The sequence below is a fragment of the Channa argus genome, chromosome 4 (genome assembly GCF_033026475.1).
Source record: "Channa argus isolate prfri chromosome 4, Channa argus male v1.0, whole genome shotgun sequence".
NCBI classification, from domain to species: Eukaryota; Metazoa; Chordata; class Actinopteri; order Anabantiformes; family Channidae; genus Channa; species Channa argus.
In genome coordinates this window covers 9,745,206-9,766,878 of record NC_090200.1, presented here as the reverse complement: position 1 = coordinate 9,766,878, position 21,673 = coordinate 9,745,206, and the positions used below count along the sequence as shown (strand labels likewise).

Genomic DNA, 21,673 nt, shown 5'->3' with positions numbered 1-21,673 from the left:
AAAGCACTACATGGACCAACGATGAACTGCTATGTCACCAGGTCAGCTATGTCTCTTGCAAAAAACCAAACTTTACATTGTTGTAAAAAGACTTTTTGTCAAACTGATATTTCCAAGGCCAGTGATGAACCTTGATGTTTATTTTCTTGTCTATTTTTTTTTGGGGGGGGGGGACAGAATAATGACGCGAGTGGACAAACCGAAGAGTAGCAACACCTTGTCCCTTACATGGCACAGAGGAGAATCTGCACAGACGGCCCTCTCTGGATCACAGACACAAACACCACTGGTGGGCTAGCCATACTGTAGTAGTTAGAAGCGACTACTGCCCCTTTCCAATGAGCACACAACACCCATAAACTGAAAGAAGGAGGTTGATATAGCTTCTAGAAAACCCAGCTGTACCATGGCTGCAAGAGGAGAAGTTGACCGTACTGCTCTCACAGCAGAGGAGCAACAGACAAATTCAACTGCTCACAGGTGTTCAGTGATCCCCCTGAAATGTCTGCCAAGGCCTGGAGTATCCCAAACAAATCTGAGCTGAACTGGATAAACTGTACTCACAAGCAAGGACGCTTGTCTGTTTAAAAAAAAAGAAAATAAGCTCATCTTTCTAGATATAAAATGTTTATTACACTGCTGTGTCAGTTTGTGTTCAGTAGCAGTTAGACACAGTTGTGGGTTATCTATTTGGTGATTTATTTATGTGAACTAGTCAGAGAAATATTTGAGTGGTTAACATTCGGAACATGTAACAGCCTAGGTTGATGCTGAGCATCTCACTTAGAGTAGAATGTTTTTGTTACTTACTGAAACAAGACACAAATTGTCTCTGCAGCCATCTTGAATAACATCTTGTATGAATTGTTTTAGGTCTCCTGCAAAATAAGTGATTTATCTGTGTTGTAATGTATCTGACAAGGACACCACGCCATTCAGTTAAATTGCGGTAGATCTAAAGGTTTTATTGTGCATCACATCATTGTAAGGAACTGAATTCTGAATCTTAATAAGTTATTTCACCCAAAACATTACTGAGGATCAGGGATGCCCTCACAGAAGAGAGCTTTATGCTAAGGTAAACATAAACTTCACCATTGTCTATGAGCCCTAAAGCCTATTGAAGACAATTATGTAAAATGATAATGGTTGACAGTTGTTTCACTAACCTCATCCAATGCCATTAATTATTACCAGAGCTGCCTGTAAAACAGGTCCATTAGCAATATGATGCAAATAAATATCCATTAGGTTCCTTTATGAGAAGAATTCCATATCCCAACTTGGTAATAGACAATTGTACCAGATTAGCCATAACAGGAAAAAAAAATATTAAAAGCCCTTCACTGTCAGCAATAATGTACAGTAGCTTATTCAGAAGGATGACATGGTATGTTAAAGTCAGAAGCCAGCCAAGTGAACCCTGGGTAATCACTGAGGTATATCACAGGGATTTCTACTTGGTTTGCATTTAATGAGACGGTGAAGTCGGTGAATGGACATACAGTACTCTCTGTCTGGATAATGAACTCATATCAAAAAAGGTCTCTAACCATTTCTGCTTCAACTTTGTAAGAGTGAAAAGTGAAAATAATTATCACATTAATAGAAAACTTTTGCTTCAGGGGTTAAACTAATTATTATTTGTATTAAAACTTAACCTGTTTTCAATTAATCAATAATTCATTTGGTCAATGATATGTCAGAAAATAATGCAAATTGCCATATTCTGATTGTTTACAGTTCATTATAATCTGACAAACATTTTGAACCAGCATATCAAATATTACTAAAATGATTCATTAGTTATTAAAATAGAATCCTCTCGGGCCTAACTAAAGACCAATTTCTTTACTGATTAGTCTGCCAATTATTTTCAAAATATTTGTCTGATCTGCAAAGTGTCAGAAAATGGAGAAAAAAGCCTGTATCAATTTAGTAATTATTCTTTTAGTGCAAAGATATTTAATTAACAAACACAACAGACAAAGAAACCAGCAAATGTTTGCATTTGAGAGAGGTTGGCATTTTTGCTTTAATTATCCAAAAATGAATTTGATAAAAAAAAATTGATTGCAACATAAATTGTTTCAGTAGTGAAATTTTAAAGTAAATCTTTTACATAATTTAAAATCTGAATGAACCCCCCAGGAAATTCTCTATAAACCCTGAAATGCAGTGTTTTCAGTCTGAGGAGAGCATACAGAGCAGCTGTTCATGCCAGGCTGTGTATGAGCAACAGAGTGTGAGTAGCAGGTGGACAGAAGGTAGGTACAGTCAGAGTGTGGTGTCTGTCCCAATCTTGCAACTGCAACTGGTAATCTGTCAGCTGCCAAGCCACAGATTCTATGATTTATGCACACATTGCAATGCCTTCACTAAAAAACTATCAAAAGACACAATTATTAAAGATGGCTAATAGCCATCTAACTCAACACAAAAATATAGAGACAGAAACAAGCCAGCCACGAGACTTGGGTCTTATCATCGTATCTTTTTCTCTGTTTCCTAAACTTTAAGTGGAGCCTAACAGAACTCCCATCAAGTGCTATAAGCGGGGCCTGCCATTATTCCTCAGTTATCAGCAATAATATTCACATTTGCTGAGTTGTTAAAGCAGTTATTTCCCGTTTCAATGGCTAAAGTTTAATTGTGTGTTCGCCCCAGCAGGCTCATGCTGTCCTTTTCAGGGGCAGAGAAACTGGATGTGTTCAAGTGAAATAATTGGCCCCAGAGATCAGCAGTAGTTTAAAATTACACTCTCTTGCTCTCTCCCTGTAGCTGCCTCTCTAGTCCTAGAGTGTGAACAGCACTCAAAAACAGGGAGGGGAAGTTTTTAACAGGTATAGAAGCACAAAAGGGATTTGAGTAGTCCCCAATGCTGGATAAGCGGGGACATTTTCAGGGGTCTCAGATGTGCTATCTGATCTATAAGGAAAAGGAGGTCTATACTTATTACCAATAAAGTAATAGTCACACCCAGGGAATAAAACAGCTTCACGTTGCCTCTGACATGCAGTAGCAGGGTTCCCTCAAGAGTTTTATGAGCAATCTTTCCCGTTTATTAAAATGTTAAAACTTGATTTTGTGACGTTTCCTGTTTTGTTGAAAACAGTCTTGACTCTGACCTGATGTGATGTGGTACTGTAAAATCGTATCAGCTCAACCTTCTTCCCAAAAAGAAAAAAAGAAAAAAAAAAGGATGGGGAGAAGGGAGCGCACATCTGTTTCAGTCTCTCCAGGTTGTCATGGTAACAGTTGCCTTACAGTTGAATACCCACCTGTACACAGAAGCTTTGTAGTGGTCGATACCTCACTTTCTGGGTGTGGTAGTGATGACAATGTGCACCACGTTCTGTCTATGTATTTACTACTAGATAGAATGTTCAGTACCGTTTTCAGTTGGATTGTTATTGCACTTGTTGACTTTGTATTGTCACGACAGGGAGAAATAAAGTTTTATCTTTTCCAGTGTGTTTAAATCCTTCTGTGTCAAATGTGTGTTTTTATTTGGGGGCGTGGGTGGCTTATTTTACTAAGCCTCTACAGCCAAATCTGCTCTACAAATTATAAGAAATCTCAAGGTAAGAGACTATAAGTGAAGTTCACAACATAACTGAATAATAGTGTCAGTTAAATTGTCAGTTAAATTGGTTTTAAATAGATATAAATACTGTTCCCCTAAATATTATCCTTTGAAGTTTTGACTATTGACATTACAGATGAAGCTGTGATTTGAGGAGTGGGTTCCTGCTATATGCACATGTTAGGATTTACATTGCTTCAAGTCATTTTGTTTCACTAATCAACAGCTGCTGAGCGTAACATGTCAAATAAATTTAGGAATACACATACACAGTCATGAAGGAAAAAGACAGCAGGTAAACAGGGATGTAAATATTGCTTCAAATCTGCTTTGCAAATATTTTATGCACTTAAGACTTTAAAAAACGTGTTAGCCAAACACCAAAAAAGACCCCATCATTTAAATGCATACTGCACAGCAATGTATTATAAAAATAGAAATGTTTACATCATTTGATGTATTCAATTGTGTTTTGACGTGACCTTTTTTACCCCATTTGTTGATCAACGGCTCCATAAAGCCTCTGAATGAACTGTGTGTTCTTTTATATGGTCAATCAATAGATAGTGACATGATTCATCTGGCCTCAAAAGCGCTGACCTTTCCACACTGACAGTCACATCCAAAGCTGGCCGACACAGAAACATCATTAAAGCAGATAGGTGGTGAGAAACTAAGGTGAAAGACAGGCAGCAACAGGATGTGACAGACCTCAACACCTCACTTCAAACCAGACACCTGCCGCTGCTCGCTTGCGTCAAAGTCCCCCAGCAACCGTGAAGTTTGTTACCATGTTGTCAAGGTCCCTTTGAGCTTTACTAATGAGCTGCCTCCTACTTTTCCGCCTCCAATCCACATCCACCTCTGTCATCCTCCTGAGGTTCTGCCCATCAAACTGCTTCTTTATGCTGCCATCTTTTCTTCATTCACTCCATTTGCATCTGTGTCCTCCACTTCCTGCCACTAACCAACATTCTTCCCATCTGTGCACATGAAGCCAATTGCTACCATCAATCACCATTTAAAAACCATTGTCTGTTTTTCCACATCCTGCTGCTATTAAGGAGCCTAAGATACATCCTGCCAACATTTATCTATTAAACCTCAATTAGGCCTGTTCTTTTTGATGCTTGTCTGCTCCTAGATCTTCTGTGGCACAGACAAAAAAATATCCATTAAGAACTGATGACATCTGAAGAAGATACAAATGTTGCCATTTAAGATGTCCATTTAAATTAGCCACAGTGCAGTGGTTGACCACGCCTAACTTCTAAAAAGATGCCAGCCATCACAAGTTAGAGCAAGACTAATACATATATAGGATTTGGAATAATTGGTTGTGGATAATTTGATAGAATGTTTCTAAAATTTCTTTAGCAAAAATGTATTGTTTTTTCCCGATCTCATCCACCTCTATCACAGATTCAGGAAGCCAGAAAATAATTCATTTTGACAACTCATTACATATGAAAACCATTGTAAAAGCTAGCATGCCAAAAATGACTGCTTTAAGCTACTTAACCGTAAGGAACTTGACTTTTTCTCAGTTTTAAAGCTTAGTAAACTGAATATCAAAAATGCAGGAAATATGCCCTATAGTAACATGAAAATTAGTAATTTAGGCAGATAATGAACTGCGTGGCATTGATAATCTTTATAATGTGTTTGAGTGTAGATTCAATGCCATAGTAAAAGGATCTTAAAAGATGCAGTAGGTCTGCCAGGTGAACAATAGTAAAGCAAGCTGTCACACAATCCATTTGCTTTGAGGGGCATATTCCTCTAATGCTCATCCGAATATAAAATGTGATGGAAAATGTGACAAAAGCCATACTGAGCTCACCATGAAGTCAGTATTATTAGGATAAAATCATGCAAATGAGATGTGTGTTATCATGTTTATGCCTCTGAAGCCAAAATACTGCTGCACAATATTCATAATAATCAACAACAGACCTGGCAGGGAAGAGACCCGCCCCTCCACACACACACACACACACACACACACACACACACACACAAAAAGCAACAACAACCAGAGGAGGAATATGCAGAAAAAAGTAAATCAGCCTGGATTTCACAACACTCAAACATGAGTTTTTTATTTTTCACTACTTTGCAAAGCATCACAATGCAACTGGCGAACCCTATGATAAGCACTTTATTTTAGCTAATTCATAATCAGCTAATAAGAATAACATGGTGCACATGATGTAGCAGCAGCGTTATAGAATAAAACTGCCCATAGATCAAGCAGATGTCAGAGAAAATAAAAAAACGCTTCAAAGCTTTTTGATAATCTCAAGCCCACGAATACCAAGTCAACAGAACCCGAGATTTGCTTTGCAACTCCCCCGCCAGCAGAATCTGCTAGCGAGATGACGACAAGATGGCGCCAAGCCCCGAGGAATGACCAACGGCTGATCAACAATGCTGTTTCCAGTAGAAGGTGAGCCAGTAGTAGTAGCATTATATGGAGGCCCTGTGCGGTCAAATTAAGTTAATTTGTCATATGGGATAAATATATATAGGAATATGTCCATAGTAAATAATTTTATATTACTATAAAATGATGAAACCATTCTATACATTTTAAAACATGCTTTTCACAAACATAATTTTGAAGTAATTAGTATTTAATCCTTTCAGCATTAATTTCACAACCCAAATTTTTTCATTTACCAAGTCGTCGACAGTTTCATAAGCCAAGACAAACAACACTTATATAGATGAAAAGTCACAGAACTCCACGATAAAAGACAAACTTAAGGAAGACATAAAATAGAGACCCAGTAGAAAAGTGATAAATAAAATATAGATATAAAAAAAATTTAAGCTAATGGTGGTAGTTCCGTTGGTAAGGCAGTTGTCCACAGACCTCAGGGTCAGCTCTAAAATCTTAGGCTTTATTTCTATAGCACCTTTCACGTACGAGCGTCTCAAAGTGCTGTACAATAGTCACATGCCAAAAAATGCCCATCATTAAAAAACTTCTATTCGCAGATCTTTTACCCTTAACCATATGTTCTTTTAATTCATTATAAAAAATGTGAGAGGGTATATATGGCATACTTTGCAAAAGGTATATTTTGCATTAAAATGCTGAACTTAAACAAGATGACCTTCCATAAAATCTGTTATTATGGAAAAAGGCAGAAAGCTTATAGCACTTTTTTTTTAGTAAGGTGATTTGAAAATAACCAAAGTGACTCTAGACCCATCCCCACCCCCTCCCCCTAACTGTTGCCATTGCTTGCTGCCTTCCTGTAAAAAAGGCAAATCTGTAAAATATTTCAATTATTTTTTAAAAAGTCTAGCATTTCTTCATTGAATAGCACAAGAACCTATTTTGCTAAGAAATCTTTAAGTGGCATATAATGGTCTTTCTGTGGTGAAACATTGTTTTATTTGATTTTGCAGGTGCTGCTTTTGACTCCCACTACTGGTTATTTTCTATATGTGGCTTTGATAATTTTGTCTATATTACTATGTCCATCACTAACCTCCTGCTTGAAAAGATGCCCGTGTTTGGTTTCAGTTACTGAAGCCCCTGCTCTTGGCTCTCTATCATAACTGAAAATTGGTCAAATAACGAGGACAAGCTTCTCCCACAAGGATCAGTAGTTTGTAGCATAAAAATGAGTGTAAATAGAACTTTGTTTAAATCACTCGTCATTATATCCTCCTAGGTCATAACACCCTAGAGGATGTGTGGATATTCAGTATAAATTATTTTCAGAAAAATAACAACCTTACTCTCAGGGGAAAATAATGGGATGTGTTTTTTAGGGAGGGGTTGTTTTGTTTTTTCAAATGCCAAAGTTTTTATTTTAATGGCAGAAACTGGTAGTGGTTTTTAAAAGAAAATGGAAAATGCTTTAAGATATCTTTACATTTGCTTGTTTAGAAATACTGGGCTTATTTTACATCTTCTACAAAACGAATTTCATTCAATTAGGCCATGATATAGTAGTCTTAGATACTAATTAGTTGAAGCATTTGGGATATTGTATAAAATGTAATAAAACACAAGAAATGTGATCATAAATTACCACTGCTTTGCAGGAATTGCCTCTTTATTTGCAAATACACTTACAAGCCCACAGGAGTTCTTGTATTTATGGAAATTTTACAGTACCACATATTGTTTGCCCCCTGCAGTTTACATGCTTCCTCCCCTGCCGCCACCTCCACAGTGAATGAAAACACAGTGATTTGAAACATAATCATGACCCCTTTAACAGTTCTTGAGCACTCCTGAATTGTTACTCTTAAACATGGATGCAAGATCCATTATAAACAGGGAGACTGTGGAAAAAGTCTCATAGATGTTTTGGGCTTGAAAAATCCTTTATTTAACACCATTGACAGAGAAGATGACCTTTAACCCCATTCCGGTCTATGACCCATAACTAAGATCCTAGGTCCGCATCATTATTTTCGAAATAAATACTGACAGTAAAACACCAATGTTTCTTTTCCCCCTACCCAAGTTATGCTTGTATTCTGGAGCAAATGGGGGTCATGTTGCCATTTGGGTTGTGGAGAGTGTTAGGGATGCTTAGCTGCTTTTTCATTGATCATAGTCCCATTGCACGATAATAGTGTGTGTGGGTTTCTGACTTATTTTTAGAGTTTTTAAATAATTTGTCTATTTTAAGATTTGGCCGTCACAGAATGGATTGCATTGCATACTTGTGCAATGACAAAGATTGTATTTTTCCATTTCTATTTTTTTGTCCTTTCGGCCTATCCTGCGAGTTCATGGTGACTGCATGTTGATTTGGCACAGTTTTTACGCTGGATGCCCTTCCTGAAGCCACCCTCCTTAATTTCTACCGGGCTTGGACCGGCACTGCACAGCTGGGGGCGGGAATGAGCTGTTAGGGGTTCAGTGTCTTGCCCAAAGACACTCTGACCTATAGCTGGGACTGGGGATTGAGCCACTGCCCCTGTGGTCCATGGACAACTGCCTTTACCAACTGAGCTACAGCAGCCCCCCACAAAGATTCTATTTTAGTAATTTTTCTTCAGTTTAAATAGATTTTCCATTTGTTTCAAATTGTGTTACTTACAAAGCTATGTGAATAACCCTTGTTCCTGTGATTACTTTTCTCATTTCACTTTTAGCTCACGTTTACTTATGTAAAAGTACAGCAATGTGAAATAACTCCATTAGGTAAAAGCATTGTATTTACAATAAAAATACTTTTGTAGTTTGAACTGTATTATTAAATGATCGTGATGAGGCTGAAAATTATAACAACTTTGGTACCATTATACTGTAGATAAAATGTTTGAATATGGAACTATGGAATATGGGTCATGTGACATTCTAATCCCTCTTTACGCTGACATGTATCCATGTTGGTACAACTGGATTAGAAACTGGTGACAAAATAAGCTGTAACCTTTTTGCTAATGAGCACAACATGGGTTAAAAAAAACACACATTTTTCATAAATTTAACTCTTTTTGTGTTACAAAGATCACTGCACATTTATATTAAAGACACACAAATATTTGGACATTGAGAGGGTACTGTGATTCATCCAGCTGGTTTTTAGACTTGCTTGACTGGCTGTTTTAGAACTCCTCCTGATCACATCATGTGAACTCCTAATGATGGTAAACTCATCCAGATGATGTCATCCAGAAGTCTGTTGTTTAATCTAGCTTTTGGTCTCTACCACCTCCTGAGCGGCTAAATGCTCCAGTGATTACCAGCTGGTTTCTGTGTTTGGTGTTCGGTGACTTTTCACAGCATTGATTCCAAAACAAGCTGCTCCCTGGGGCCAAAATAATACTCTGAAAATAGTTAGACGTACCCACATAAATAAAACTGTAGACCAAAGAGCAAAAGAATAAGCCTGAAATTGCTATAAAGCTCTGTACCCTAGGGAGCTATTGACAGAGGAGACATTGCTGGATTTTCAGCTCTCTTTGTATGTTCATCACTACAGATGACCCCTTACACCAGGGGTCTCAAACTCAAATTACCTGGGGGCCGCAGAAGGCAGAGCCTGGGTGAGGCTGGGCCGCATCAGGTATTCCACAAAAAAAGCTTTGTTAAAAAAAATCTAATCTTCTCAAATATCACCACTAACAGTTTTTTAACTTCATTGGGTTCTTCTGAACATGAACATAAATAGTTCTTCTGAACATGGCTTCTCTTGCCTTCTTCTTGCTGCCAGAGATCTGGCAGCGCTTCCTCTCACATAGCTGAGCCACATTTGGCTTGAGAGAAGAAGCAGTTGAGACCCTCAGTATGGCTTGAAGATGATCGTCAGTAAGTCTGGAGCTGTACTTGGACTTATTGAAGTTCAAGTTAGAGAAAAACTTTTCGCACAAATATGTGCTCCCAAAAAGGCCCATGGTCAGCTTGGACATTTTAGAAAGCTCAGGGGAGCCGGGGGTCAATTCTCTAAAAGATTGCTCAAGCTTGTCTGCTTTTCCACTCACCTCCCTGAACTTGGCTTTGAGGTCAGAGTTGCACTGCAGGTCAATGAGCTCTATTGGAAGTACAGGAGGGGCATCTTGCACAGGTGGTAAAAAGTACCAGGATAGCGAGTGCAAAAAAAGGCAACTGCTACCGGGCTGTTCATTATCAGCTGGGACAGTGGGACACCATTATTTATTTATTATTTTAAACAATGGGATGCAGCCATAGAGGCGTTATTTACTGGCTTTTATTTTCTATAATAACCCCATGGATTCAGCGGTACGTCCTAGCCAACACCGATGTTCCATTGACTATAAAATCGAGCCCCTGATGGGGCTTACATGCGAGGCTCCAGCCTGACTCCGAAGCGGGACGGCTGGCGGGAACTGGTTGAGTGGCCCCATCGGAGGTCCACTCCCCTCGGTGACATCGTCAAGAGTGTCGGAACATCGGTGTTGGTCATTAACGCCGGTAACATTGACTTCGTCCAGCTCGAAGCCAAACATGCTTATTTCAAACACAGTAAGAAATAATAATTCTATGACGGTTATGTGATGTTACACGGCCGCCTCCATAGTTGTGCAATGTTTCTCTGCAGTCTCCACTGCGATTTGTAGGTTCCTTCAGCTCTAGCTTTACAAAAAAGGAACCTTCCGCACACAACGTGTTAAAGTGCCATTCATATAAAACTCGTGGGCCGCACTAACATTAAAGTTTCATATCGTCCTGCTGGCCACAAAATATTATCTAGAGGGCCGCAATTGGACTGCGAGTTTGAGACCCCTGCCTTATACACTGATATTGCTATGAAAAATATTAATAGCGTCTTTATCTCCTTAGTGTGGATCTATTTTGCAGTATCTATGTTTCTATTTGGCTACCAACCGAAATATGTGGCAACTTTTTGAAATGCCAGGGGAAATAAGATGAGAATTAGGGTGTATATCCTCGAGGATGAATGCATAAATTAAGATCCTGAATGTCAAGACACACATCTGCAAGAAAACTGGAGGGAATAAGAAATTTGAAAGTGATTTCTGTTACAGTTTAGCATTGCCCAAATTTCATCTTTTAACCTTAAGAAAAAACTGAAACACAAAAGCACTAAACACTAAAAGCAGGGCAGCGTTGATAGATTGTCATTTTATACAAGGAACTTTGTTGCTAAATATAATGGATTTTCACTAAGTCACTAATGGTTTGCATAAATGTGTTCTTTTTTTTTTGCAGCACAGAGAATATTTAAGTGGATTTTTTCAGGTCTAGATGACTTTTTTGATTCATCACATGACTGGCAAACTATGTCTGTCCATCTTCTATTTTCTGTCTATTGTCTGTCTCTCATTCGTGTTTTTTTTTCTATTGCTGCCTACTGCATCCTTTCTACGTTTGTGTGACATTAGGTTGTGAAAAGTTCAGTAAAAATGAAAATGACAGAAACAGGGGAGGCCACAACCCATTAGCAGAAACACATACAGTAATACAGTAGAAGCTCTGAGTTAAATTTCACATTCTTTATTGAGACGTGACAGTCAAGACGGGGATCGTACTATTAGAAGAATGAATAGTGGCATATTACAGCCCTGTTCCAGTAAACAACTCAATAATTTAGTACCACTTTCAGCTGAAATAGGGAATTATCAGATGGTACATTAATGATAAGTGAGCACAACATTAAGACTTTATTCAGAAGCTGGCAGGTGAGCTACACACACCTGAACCGAAAGTGGTCTACATGTATGCACAAATGTGTTGTTCTTTAAACGACACTATCGAACAGCAAACCAAAGTCTTACAAACTAAAGTCTGAAACAGGTCAAAAGTCAGGCATGTAAACATAGCTATTATTGCAGAGCCTCAGTTGATTTTGTGCATATAGTACAGTTAGTTAATTTCAAACAATTGTGCATTTAATCAAACTATATAAAACAAGCAACACATAGTGAACCTGAGACTTTTGGAACCCCAGGGGAGGTTGGCCTTGTCCTCACAAAAACTTGTGGTCGTGACAGCTTGTTGTTTGGTGGTGAGCTAATTGCCATCATCCTTGCTAGGCGGTAATGAACTAGCCAGATTATTGTAGTTACACAAAAAGTAAATACAAAAAATAGTGAGTGTGGTAGTGACAGTAGTTAACATTTAATTTGCATTTAACAGTTTAAAGAAAGTTACCACAAGCTCCGCCTGTCTTCATCTGTGTCTGTATTTCGGGCTGTTGAGTTCCTCTCAATGTGTATGTGTCGTCTTTCATTTGCCTTTGTGCTTCTTGAACAGCGTGTACAGGACCTTCAAGGTGGTAGCAACATCCTGAGAGACAATATCTGTCACACAATCAACAAGAGACATTTACAACATACTTTAATGTCCCACCAGCATCCATTAAGCCCCTGAGACAGTGGGAATATGAGGATGCTTTTACCAACATGAGTAAATAACTGTTCTCTCAATCGGTTCTTACAGGTCATAGATCACAAGGACAAAAATAAAAAAAACATTAGATGGAAATTTAATCAATGTGTCCTTGGTGAGATGAGAGCCCAGCGAAATGTCTCTCTGTTGTAAGATGCACTAAGTGAATGAATTTGACATGAAGACTGACTCCACCGCTGACTAACCTAATTAATGCACACAGCATGCTCCCGTTTTAAACCCAGAGTGCTGGGATTCCTCATTCCTATCGCAGCAATTATGGTGGTAATTAAAGAGAATGCTGAAAATAAATTTAATTAGCCCCTTGCCCCTGGCTTAGATTAATTGTCCTGGTCTTTACATTAACAGTTATCGTGTTAAAGTTTTGTATTACAAATACAGGCTACAGTATGTGGCTGGCAGGCAGCCCTGTGATTGTCAAAGGGAGGCTCCAGCTCATAAGGAATAGTGTGAAAAAGATCTGAAGGGAAGTGAAACTGAGCAATTTGTTATTGATTTATACACCTAAACAAGTCAGTAACTCATATTGTTACACTCCAACATCTCACCCATGTGTGGTTGTTGAATGTTGCTTATATACTACTGTAACTTACTCCTATAAACAATTAAGGACAGATTTAAATTCACCCCACGATTGAATGCAATGTTAAATTAATAGTGTATATCAGCAGTGTTTAATTATTTGAGTTATAATATGATTCAGATCAAGTCTTTTATTTCAAATATCACAATATCATAAATTATTAGTACTGTAAAGTCTGTACAGCATAGAGGATCCTCTGTCCTTAGACTTAGACTAAATCAGACAACTAAAAAAGGCTTTCATAGAAAAAAGTGGATTCATGACTATCAATGAAGAGGTACTTAAAAAGATTGTTATATCGCCACATGCATAGACAGTGTATGGAAACACTATTCTACGCGTAATAAACTAGAGATAAAGTAGAAGTTTCCCAAAAACGTTACATAAATGTACACTGGAAAATCTTCTAATAGTGCAGTGCCTTTTTTCTGCTGCATGATATTTTGTATGCTTATGCTCGTAATGCCACAAATCAAACTCTTGTGATTTTACGGTTGAAAATCTGATAGTAGCTGCGAGCTGGAACTGACAAACACGACATTCCAGTGCACAGATACAATCAGAAAATTTCTGGGATCTCTTTGATAACTTTGTATTATGCAATAGAAGTGCTCATGAATACAGATAACATATCTTTCTCCACACACACACACACACACACACACACACACACACACACACACACACACACAGACAGCATAGATATAGCCATAGTGGCATAGTGGTGAGGTTAAATATATCTTTGTCTATCAGACAGTGTCCCATTGAGAACGTCTCCCTCACTGTTCCTCTCTAAATGAATGATGACAACCTCAGAGTGAGCCAATCATCTACACTGATACTTATCGAGATCCAAGTTGCACTCATTCATATTCAAGAAGCAATTTCATTTTTCCCTTCAAAATGCCATCAAACCCACAGTCTGCCAAGCAGCGGAGATGAACTGAAACTGCGGGAGTGATTCTCCTTTTCGCCTGACACCCAAACGGATTTGTGTGTTTCCCTGTCATCGTGATAAATGCTCTTGATAAGGGATAATATCTGTATTAGTTTGACGTTAGAGCCCCACTGTTTTTCTGTTACAGTAATTTTACACCCACACAAACACACACACACACACACACACACACACACACACACAAACAAACACACACATATACATGTGAGAATAGTGTGAATTTTCTCACCTTGAGGGTTAATATTGGATATTTGCAGGCCTGTATCATTCAAGAGGTCCAAGGCTAAGGTCACATTATGGAGCTACAATTCAAAGAGAGAAAAATGTACAATAAATACAACGCTGTTCAACAATGTTCATCTAAAAAAATTCAACAGGAAATTCTGTTTTGAAAAAACTACCTAAATCCTTCATACACTCTATATATATTGTCTATATTTCTAGTACATTTCTAGCAGTTTTCATAATTGAAATACCAGGTAAATAGAAACTTTGAGAAAGAATTGTGACAGAGATTTATATTAAAAAACTACTAATTCTTAAAGATGATGAAATTTATGGACATCCATACTTTATGTTGGTAGACTTTTTAGATTTTGATTCAGGGATAAACCAAATGCATATATCTAGGCTCCTTGTTACTCCTGTGAGCTTCCCCTGATGTTAGAACTTTCAGTTTTATTAAATTTGACTGTAAGACATCAAAAATCCACTACAAAGTATTACATTTTAGGCTTTTACATAATATGTTTATCACATGGAGCTTTTAAGTTTTTAAAATCAATCGAAAACATCAAAAACTTTGATATGGAGTGTCACAGTGTCTTCATGCAGCCCATTAAGTAATTCATGAACTCATAATATCTAAGATAAAAGAGTCATAACTTTTTCATAGACTCATCCTATTGCTTGGAGTGAAGTGAGATCAAAGATATCATTATAAGTTAACCATGACACAGTCATAATTATGCATCTACTTTTATTATGAGAATTGTAAAATATTAATTTTATCCTATCATCTATTGTAATAGGCACAATTGTGGATTATGTTTCAGCATTAGTTTATTACCCACTGTGCTCTTGGGGGATATTAGATTTGCTCAAATTAAAAGTAGTGAAAAAAGATGTATTATGATAATTTTTTCTTTTGAATTAGGATAATGGAGCATACTGTACTTAATATTATTAATTTATAAGAGTTGATGTTAAAATATAGTAGCATGTGTATGTGCCTCGCTTCAGTAGCAATTTATCACCGCTCTGACAAAGCAGTTTTCCTGTTAATGTGCCGCTAATCTATAGTGGATTCAAACTGCACCATTTCCGAGTGATTGACGGGGGTCAGGTTGAAGTTGGAGAGCGGGATGAAGAAGCCTTCCAACTGTCCGATCAGCAGCAGCAGAATCACTCCATCAGAAAACTAGATGGAAAAAACACGGCGCATTGGAGCTTGTCCAAGGATATAATCTCAACGGAAATAATCAATAAGTCTTTTTTTCCATGCAGGAACAGCTGTACATGCTCCTAAACACTATTCATCTGCTCACAACTTTTTAAAATTTTTTACCTGTTTGTCCATATCAGACACCTGCACACCCATGGTTGACATATTCTGGTTGACAAAGTGTAAAATGGCCTAAAGTAAAAAAAAAATAAACATGTTAGCTATAAAATACTTAGAGGTTGAGGTTAAGGGTTTAAACACGTCAAAGATGTAGCTATTTAAATGGGGATGAAGCTACTTGATACTTATATGGTACTGGTAGGTCACCAGTCTATCTTAAGGCCAACACAGAGAGACATACAGTCAGAGAAATATTCACACCCTCAGGTAATTCAGTGCCACCAATTAACCCAAAATGCATGTCTTTGGTCTGTGGGATGAACGGGGAGAAGATACAAATTCGGCAGCAGAGGCTGCAGCACTATCCAATGCACCATTGTGCTGCCCGAAGCAGATAATTGGATTCACTAAAAAGTTGATCCGGTGGTTGTTAAATTATTGCCACCTTCCAAAATCATTTAGTTTTTCCATTGTAAATTAACAGTTTTTAGGTTTTGGGCTGTGGGTTGGACTCTGGTCTCTTGGACTGAAAGAAACTGCACAGTATGCACAAGTGTCTCACCACTACCACCACCAACTGCCTATTTTGCACCAATCCTGGTTATGTTTTTGAACACACTAAGGTTCTGGAAAAGTTGCCACACCAACCAGGATATTAAATAAAAACTACATCAGGAAATCTCTTGGTGAAGATGTGAGTGTTATTAACTTAAGTGACCTCGTCACTTCTCCTCCTGTCCTTGTTATACCTTCTTCACTGTGTTGACCTTGTGAGCCTCCAGCTTCAACAGCTGCTCTATGGGATCTTCCCCTGGGTGACCAGAAAGCCAAAAAAGTGTGTTAAGTCTCCGTGGGCTGTGATGCAGTTTGGACAACATTCAACGTGTCATCTCAGCTTAACCTCCCATCACTCGTACTCACTTTCAGTATTGCTGATGGAGTCGTTGCCTGCTTTGCTGTTGAAAAAGCCCAAAGAAATACTTGAGGTGAAAGCAGAGTTTTTTCTGACATGCACAGCAGAATGCCACAGAAATCCACTCACTTGTCTTCTGTTAGGACCTCCACCTGTACATCGGATCTTATTCCACTTTTGCTGACCTGAATGTAAATTAAAGTGAACCATATTTCAGTAACAGATCCAGAAGATGTATTCAGAACCATTGTCTAGCAGAAATGGTGCTACAGGTGCAAACTCACCTGCACATGTACAACTTCAATCTTCACATTTGGTGGCAATTCCAGTTCAGGCTCAAAACATCTCACCATGGCAACCAGAAGATGAATAGTAGCCAGAAGGTCTTTGTTGTGAATGACTGACAGACAAAACACACAAAAACATAACTAGCAGACAATGGCAGAGCTCATTACTAACAACCATGGAAGCCAAAAAATGTCTATTCATGTAAATCAACACATGATGGTGTGATTTAATAATTGCTAAATACTTTATGTTATAGTTATTGCTAATTTTCATTTTAAAGCAATTAAACACTTTTGATACTGTTCATGATGAACATTTTCAGCAGGTGGTCTTCTGTGTTTGTGTGTGTTTGTGTGATAACAGTTTTATATAATAATTGCCATCATTAGTGGCGGAGTCTGAAACAGTCAAAACTTCAGGTACACATTCATAGTGACATCAGTGCATTTCAGTTTATAAAGAAATGTTTACATCCTGGATACAAGGGAGTCACAGGAAATGATGCAGCATTTGTTACAGAGTAGCTGTTTATATCACTGTCTCACTGTTTACAGTTTACTTTCCTACAACTAGGAAACTTACAAGCTTAGCACTGATTGGTTCCCCCCCCAAATGTCTTTTCGCTTTTTTTATGGCACATTTCTTTTCGGTACTGTAAGGTAACAAACCTGCTGTTTTGTAGAAAACTACTTTTTTATTTCGATCACATTTGGAATAATTTCTGCCAGATTATCGTCGATTATCAAAGCAAAAGATCTGCACTATAAACAAATACATACTTGGATGCATTTTGTGTTTCTGATCATACCAGCAGTAAACACAATTGTTACCCAAAAAAATTATGTTAAAGAAATTTTATTTTATACTTTGATCCCAAGAGGAAATCGTTCTGTACAGCTGCCATTCAAAGTGTTACAGTACTTTGTAGAGGATAAGTATCCAAGAACTGGCTAAATGTGGTCAGGAGGAACCAGGGATTGAACCACGGACCCCCAGCCACAGCTGGGCCCAAATATCAGTATTATTACAGTTTTTCCATTGCCTCCATATCTTAGCACAAGCATGTAATCCACTGACTAGTGACTAAAACAGAAGCCCCATAATGCGGGAAATTGTTTTTGTCCACAATAATGTCTCACAGTGGGTGTAGGCTAACATGGCAGCCCTGAGCTAGCACCAAATCCTGCTGTAGTTCGAACTTGGGCGCCAGAACAGAATATTTGTTTACTTGTTGCTTTGTTACTGAAGCCCAGTCAGCTGCATGACTCACGTTTGACACTCCACTTGATTTGACTGCCGTCTTCTAGGCCCAGTCTCTTGTCCAGCTCCTCCATGATCACTTTAAGCTTGCGGGTCTGAGCAGTGCTGGTCAATGCTATTTCCTCTACAGCCAAGTGCACATCAGCCAACTTGTCTGCAGACAGTAATGATTAAGCACAAGCATGGTTATGGTAAAAGAAATATCGGAGATGGTGGTGCATACAAATGTGTAACAACTCACCCAGCAGGTGATGAAGCACCAGCCCATCGAACAGATCTTCCTCCAGACTCTGAACAACAATATGCTCCGGTTTCAAAACCCTATTGATCCACTCTATCAATGTCTAGCAGGACACAATTCATCACACAGTCAGATACAGCACTTCTTTCATACGGTTTTCTTGTTTCAATGTGGCAGGTGAAAAGCAATGTGAACCCTCATTTTTCAAACTCCTCTTAATTGATTCTCAGAGATAATATAATTGTGAAAGAAACTGATGATAATGTGAAAGACAACAACAAAAGAAACTATATTTCCTTTGGTCTTCTTCACCACTTGACATATAATAAAACATTCCAGGCTTATTTAATCATTTATTTATTCATTCCCACATGCATAAAGCACCTTAACTGCCATTTTTCTCCAATCAAAATGTGTTTCAAAGTCTGATCCAGCAGGCTCTGCCAGATCCTTGTGGTCCATTTGCCATCACCTCTGGTAATTGCATTCATTAAAATTTCACTGATCCTTGCACCTCTCTCCCTGCATCAGATATTATTCATGCTCGTTACAGAACACATACATTCTGTACAGGCTCTGTAATTTGGTTTTTCAGCCCACGAAAGACAAATGGGGACTCTTGCATCTGCGATCTGCCACGATGGGCTTTGATGTTACAGCAAACGTTGGATGGAAGACAAAGAATCCAGTCATGGTCTATACTGTATGTAGATGACAAGAGCTAATAGCATACCTGCTTTAGCTGCTCAAGTCTGGGGTCTTTTAAAGATGTTGGCTGAATAAGTTTCCTCTTCTCCCCTGTGTGAATACATGTAATATACTGTGTAAAACTTGCACTGGTTAAAGTTTGAATTTATTGATGCATTTTTCCAGGCAGCTATTTTTTTCCACTTCTTTGAATGCAATACATTACAATCTTAAATCATTGTACACTGCTGCCCATAAAGTTGAAATCAGATATGTTATACCTCTTCTCGTGAAATTATTGTGACAATGTGATTTATTCTTGAAAGATAAAGTGTATGTCTTTATTTTTTTCTTTACTTTATTTATCAATCTCAAACATATCAAAGTGAAAACTGAAACACAATTAACCTTTGAAAGAGGAATGTGTCTGGAAACAAAATTAGTCCAACTTTATGGGCTACAGTGTAGTTTAAAGCTTTTTTAATTATTTTTATATTTTTTATGAATTGTACATGGATTTGCTAGAAGAAAAACAGACACTCAGCTGCCAGTTCTTTGGGTACATCTACTGACTAATGCTCTAAATGTGGTACACAAATTAAGACTGTCTAAACTGAACTAAAAATGATGACAGTATTTATCATTTTACTGAATGCACACATACCCTGGAAAGACTCCACGTCTACAGCGTCTTCCGCTTTTTGATTCGTAAACATATCAGCCTCCATTACTCTTCCTCAAGGCGAAATATTCACTTCTGTTGGCCTGTCAACAAAACCTGCAGAGCAGTCAGCTCTGCACTTGCACATTCAGGAGACGTGCTTAAACACAAACCACGACAAAAACAAGTAACACTTTCTCCATCAGTATGTCCTGCAGATAGTCTCTCTTTCAGCAAAGGCTCAGTAAGTGTCCTTGACCAATGCAGGGAGCTACTTACTGACAAACACTGGAAGATGCTGATTGACTTCAAACCTCCAAGTTGTTGGTGAATTTTTGCTCTTAGGGTACAAAGTTGTCTTTTAAAGAAGGTTTTTTTTTTGTTGTTATGTATAAGTGTGTTAGGAGTTTCTCAAAAAAACAACTGAGGCACACAGAGGCACACCAGTTGAACTATTCAAACACAAATTGAAGAAGGAAGACGTTTAGTTTCCTCACTTCCTTTTTCTCTTTTAAGCTCTCTGCACTCAATAGTTCTCGTACTTATATCTGCAGGACTGTGTCTCTCCCTCTGAACATTTCAAATCGTGTGGTCTGGGACAAAGCCCAGCAAACACACTGTGACAGAACAGACGTCACCTGGAGTGTGTCACACTGTTGTTTTGCGGATTTGGAAGAATAATAAGGCTCTGTGACTTTCAACTGTTCTTTCGCAGTGTGTGTTACGCTTGTGTGGCTTCCTTTTCCTGAGGTTGACAGTAACTTTCAAACAAGGTCACAAACAGAGAGATGTTTTGAATGAGCTTACCTTCAGTACTCTGAGAGTGACTCGACAGATTTGGGTGACTTCTGCTGATTTAAGTTCCTTTTCTCCACAAACTGTCAAAACAGCGGTATTAGGAGTGTAGGTCTGTCTGAACAGAGGCCTTGTGAATTCTATTAAACCAAATGGCTCGTCTGCACTTACTTTCTTTTAAAAGAAAATAACATGTCACCAGATCGAAAAGGAAGACGGGCACCAGTGAGAGGATGTGGCTGCAGCACTTCCTCTTTTGTTACTGGTTTTGCAGCACAGTGACTTCTGATAAGGACGTTTATGTTCTGTGTCACGAACCGTTTGAGGCTTTAATAATATGTATGTGTCGGGGGGAAGAGGACAGAGAGGACTCTTGGGTGCAAATGTATTGTTTGGAAAACTACGCTACAGGAGGGCTGAGAGAAATGTGACACTCAGGGGCTTGAACCACTCAAGCTGAACTCACACATCTCCATCTGTGACCGGTTGAATCAATTTGTTGTCATCTGTTCTCCAGCCTTTTCCATTCTCCAACATAAAAAAAGAAAGAACAAAAACACACACACACACACACACACAGAAAGAGATAGAGACAACACAACAACAAGCTCTGCATGCACCGGCCTTGTAGAAGAAAAGAAAAAGGACCACCCATCAGCCAGACGAAGGGGCAATTTAGGGGGATGTGGAAGGTTACCATAGCAACAAAGGAATGAGACAAGAAAATAAAGGCCTAAAATAAACCCATAATTCCTTTAGCTAAATCCAAATAGCAGGAATTGGATGTTCCAAAGCCAATCTCAATTGAAAGCAGAAGCAAATCTAACCTATCACACAAGTAAAAGATAAAATGAAATCCCCATTCTGTTTGATTCCAGGCATTTATTTCTTGATAGGCAGGATAAAAAATGCACAGGGGTGAGCCATCTAGTGTGAGCGCAGTCTAGATTGACTCATCCACTCTTAATAATTCAGCCTGGCTCTAAAATGGATGCACTGTACATCTTAGTAGGTCTCCTGGTTGCACCGCCGGGCCAGCTCTGCTCTGGAGAGCAGTGAGAGGTCCAGTTCCCATAAGGGACTCATCTGAAAGGCTAGTCAATACAACGACGCTCTGACTGGGGGTTTCAAAGGACGGCCAGAGGACACTGCACTTAGAATCAGCTTTAGAAGGTGGCTTGAGATCTGCTGTCTGTGGACATTCTGAGTTGTCCACGTCATGGTCTACCATGACCCATTACATCCTCGGTGAAAAGTGGGATGGA

General features: G+C 38.5%; 2 protein-coding genes across 8 annotated transcripts in view; one reads left to right on the top strand and one right to left on the bottom strand.

Moving 5' to 3' along the window:
- The window catches only part of shisal1b (shisa like 1b), a 35,052-nt gene extending 33,290 nt beyond the window's left edge, over nucleotides 1-1,762 (top strand). The window contains exons 5-6 of one of the 2 annotated variants that reach the window (XM_067502088.1): nucleotides 5-41; nucleotides 178-1,762. In XM_067502088.1, coding sequence (XP_067358189.1) covers nucleotides 5-41; nucleotides 178-210 — 70 coding nt within the window. In that variant the 3' untranslated portion in view covers nucleotides 211-1,762. The remainder of the gene's footprint in view (nucleotides 1-4; nucleotides 42-177) is intronic. The other variant, XM_067502086.1, reaches the window with a different exon arrangement.
- Nucleotides 1,763-11,521: 9,759 nt separating this feature from the next.
- On the bottom strand, nucleotides 11,522-21,243 carry parvg (parvin, gamma). 6 transcript variants are annotated; one of them, XR_010914140.1, is made up of 13 exons: nucleotides 19,617-20,401; nucleotides 18,999-19,063; nucleotides 18,266-18,368; nucleotides 18,035-18,178; nucleotides 16,761-16,876; nucleotides 16,606-16,661; nucleotides 16,485-16,519; nucleotides 16,313-16,374; nucleotides 15,567-15,635; nucleotides 15,318-15,419; nucleotides 14,229-14,301; nucleotides 12,201-12,349; nucleotides 11,522-12,093 (listed from the first exon to the last, which is right to left on the bottom strand). XR_010914140.1 is itself a non-coding variant. In XM_067500884.1 (13 exons), exons 2-13 carry the CDS (start codon nucleotides 19,678-19,680, stop codon nucleotides 12,276-12,278), a joined length of 963 nt encoding a protein of 320 aa, XP_067356985.1. In that variant the 5' UTR covers nucleotides 19,681-19,717; nucleotides 20,421-21,243; the 3' UTR covers nucleotides 11,522-12,275. The 6 variants fall into 6 exon arrangements, 5 of the variants coding, with proteins under 5 accessions (XP_067356985.1, XP_067356984.1, XP_067356981.1 ...); XM_067500884.1 differs by adding an exon at nucleotides 20,421-21,243 and having other exon boundaries at nucleotides 11,522-12,349; nucleotides 19,617-19,717; XM_067500883.1 differs by adding an exon at nucleotides 20,421-20,691 and having other exon boundaries at nucleotides 11,522-12,349; nucleotides 19,617-19,730.
- Nucleotides 21,244-21,673: the final 430 nt, after the last annotated feature.